The 2,089-nt window shown below is 34.9% G+C and overlaps 1 protein-coding gene across 1 annotated transcript; it reads right to left on the reverse strand.

Annotated features, from left to right (window-relative positions):
• On the reverse strand, positions 922-2,083 carry LOC109326431. The gene is made up of 3 exons (XM_019559115.1): positions 1,660-2,083; positions 1,489-1,572; positions 922-1,034 (listed from the first exon to the last, which is right to left on the reverse strand). The coding sequence occupies exons 1-3, from the start codon at positions 2,081-2,083 to the stop codon at positions 922-924; spliced, it is 621 nt and encodes a 206-aa protein (XP_019414660.1).

Here is a 2,089-nt window from a genome sequence, read left to right on the forward strand (position 1 = left end):
TGGATGATTATGCTTTTTTGCTACAATGTTAATTGGTAATGGGAGAGAAGCAGATACAGACACATGAACCTACATCCTAACCACTAGAGACACATAATTTTTCATCCTGTTAAATCAATATTAAAATGAATCTGGTCCATGATGAACTGTTCATCCACTATTGTTACATATGCTATTTTTATGAAGGTAGATAGATGGAATGCACAAGATCATGTTAGAATAACTTTTGGGTGGTGTTAGTTTAGCGATTCAAATTAATTTTTGTTCTCAGTTTTGCTATAGATCCTCACCATGTTGAGGTGATAAGTTTTTTGGTTGGTGTAGAATAGTTCATTATGTTCCTCCCATTTTTTCTGTTCATCTAACAGTCTGTTAGTGTTACAGTGTAATAATATCATAGAATGGCATGCATATTGTTCTTCCACTGGGAGGGTTTTATTTCACTTGAAGTGAATGTTATTTAATTTGGAGCAGTGGTCTAGTTGTATAATGTACTTTAGCAAATTGGTACGATATTTACATGGTAAAAAACTACAGAGAATATCTCTAATGATTAATTTTCTTATACCAATTATAGATTGATTATTGTACCATCATGATAAATGTCTATAAATCTTAAAGCTCAACATTTTTGTAGGATCCAATCATCTTGTGGTAAGGCATCAAGGCATTTCCCGAAAAAAACAGAAAATGTAAATTTGATGAATTGCGTAACAAGAAAAAAGTAGGCAAATGTAGGAAAAGCACAAATGGAAGAAATAAATCCATTTTTTATTTTTACAGCTAAGAGGTGCAGGGCTTTTTCTTAGTCAACTAGACAATCTGAATAAAACAATCAGCATAGACACTAGCACAATGTCAATCATAAGGTTTCCACACCTGAGGAAACTTACTGCAGCCAAAAGAGCAAGAATATCAATATCATGATGGTGTCTTCAACTTATCCGAACACTCTTCATGATCTGCTGGTGCTTTAAAGTTCTTCACTGGTTTTTCCAAGACATTTAAAACCCTAACACGCTGTAATTCTCTAGCTGTCATCAATGTAAATATGTGAGCGAAAAAATCATTAGCTTCATTGTGGCTAAAAATATATTCCGTTTCCTAAAATTAAAATACATTTTTTACGGATAAAAATGCATGTATGCAGGTTGGGGGTGCTGACTTGCAACTTTAACTGGATATAACTTGCAACTTTAACAGGATATAACTTGCAACTTTAACTCATGACCATAAGCATAATATGCAAAATGTAATATTGCAGCTGTTTCTTATTTTTTTACTGCTACAACCAAACAAGAAAAATGGTGAATCTATCACAGTTTTGAGACTTGTCATTCACAAACATGACAAAGGATAAAGCATGATACTGAATAATTATAAGATTTAGAGTTAATGACTAATTCCATGTCCCACATTCAGTCCAGTATACAATCATCTTGAGATCACTATTATGAAAGGGAGCATACAAAGCAACAATATCATTACCTTCCTCCAGCGAAAGTTGAATCGATCTCTTCTCCAACTCAACAGCGTGTCTACTAAGTTCAACAGAGGACAGTGATCGAAGCACTGCCAAAGGACAATAACAGCCATATAAAATTTGAACAACTTGATAAGAAAGCAGTTAAGTGATTATTTTGTGGTTTTGGAACATACTTTGCATATATTCTTGTTGGTGTGATATGTCCAAATTCCTCAAAAACATGTGCAATTGTTGGTAGCGATCCTCCCAGTGCACATTTTGTAACCTGGTGGTAGGGCTAGAAGAAGCTGTGACATAATTGGAGTGAAGTGGTGTAGACTTGTGAAGAGAAATAGGAAGTGAAGGGTTTCCAGATGAGGTCATTCTATGTTCACAAGAAAGTTGCATGGAATGTGGAGAATAAGAGTTATTAATAATATTTGGATTTGAAGAAGGAGTGATCTTGCCTAACTCGGATTCTGATTTTCTTCGGACATACACAAGATGTCCATTACTAGTGGCTGGAGATTGTTGAAGGCAGTCAGAGGAGGGTCGCTTGGTGCCGGAGACTCTATTTGAATCGGTAGCAGGAGGATAGTTTAAAAAAGATGTTGTCATTTTTTG

This window comes from Lupinus angustifolius, chromosome LG14 (genome assembly GCF_001865875.1).
Source record: "Lupinus angustifolius cultivar Tanjil chromosome LG14, LupAngTanjil_v1.0, whole genome shotgun sequence".
NCBI lineage: Eukaryota > Viridiplantae > Streptophyta > Magnoliopsida > Fabales > Fabaceae > Lupinus > Lupinus angustifolius.

Coding starts and splice junctions, on each gene's coding strand:
- LOC109326431 (XM_019559115.1), bottom strand. CDS start 2,083: ATGACAACATCTTTTTTAAACTATCCTCCTGCTACCGATTCAAATAGA. Junction 1,573..1,659: donor CCAACAAGAATATATGCAAA/GTATGTTCCAAA, acceptor GTCCTTTGGCAG/TGCTTCGATCACTGTCCTCT. Junction 1,035..1,488: donor TCAACTTTCGCTGGAGGAAG/GTAATGATATTG, acceptor CATTGATGACAG/CTAGAGAATTACAGCGTGTT.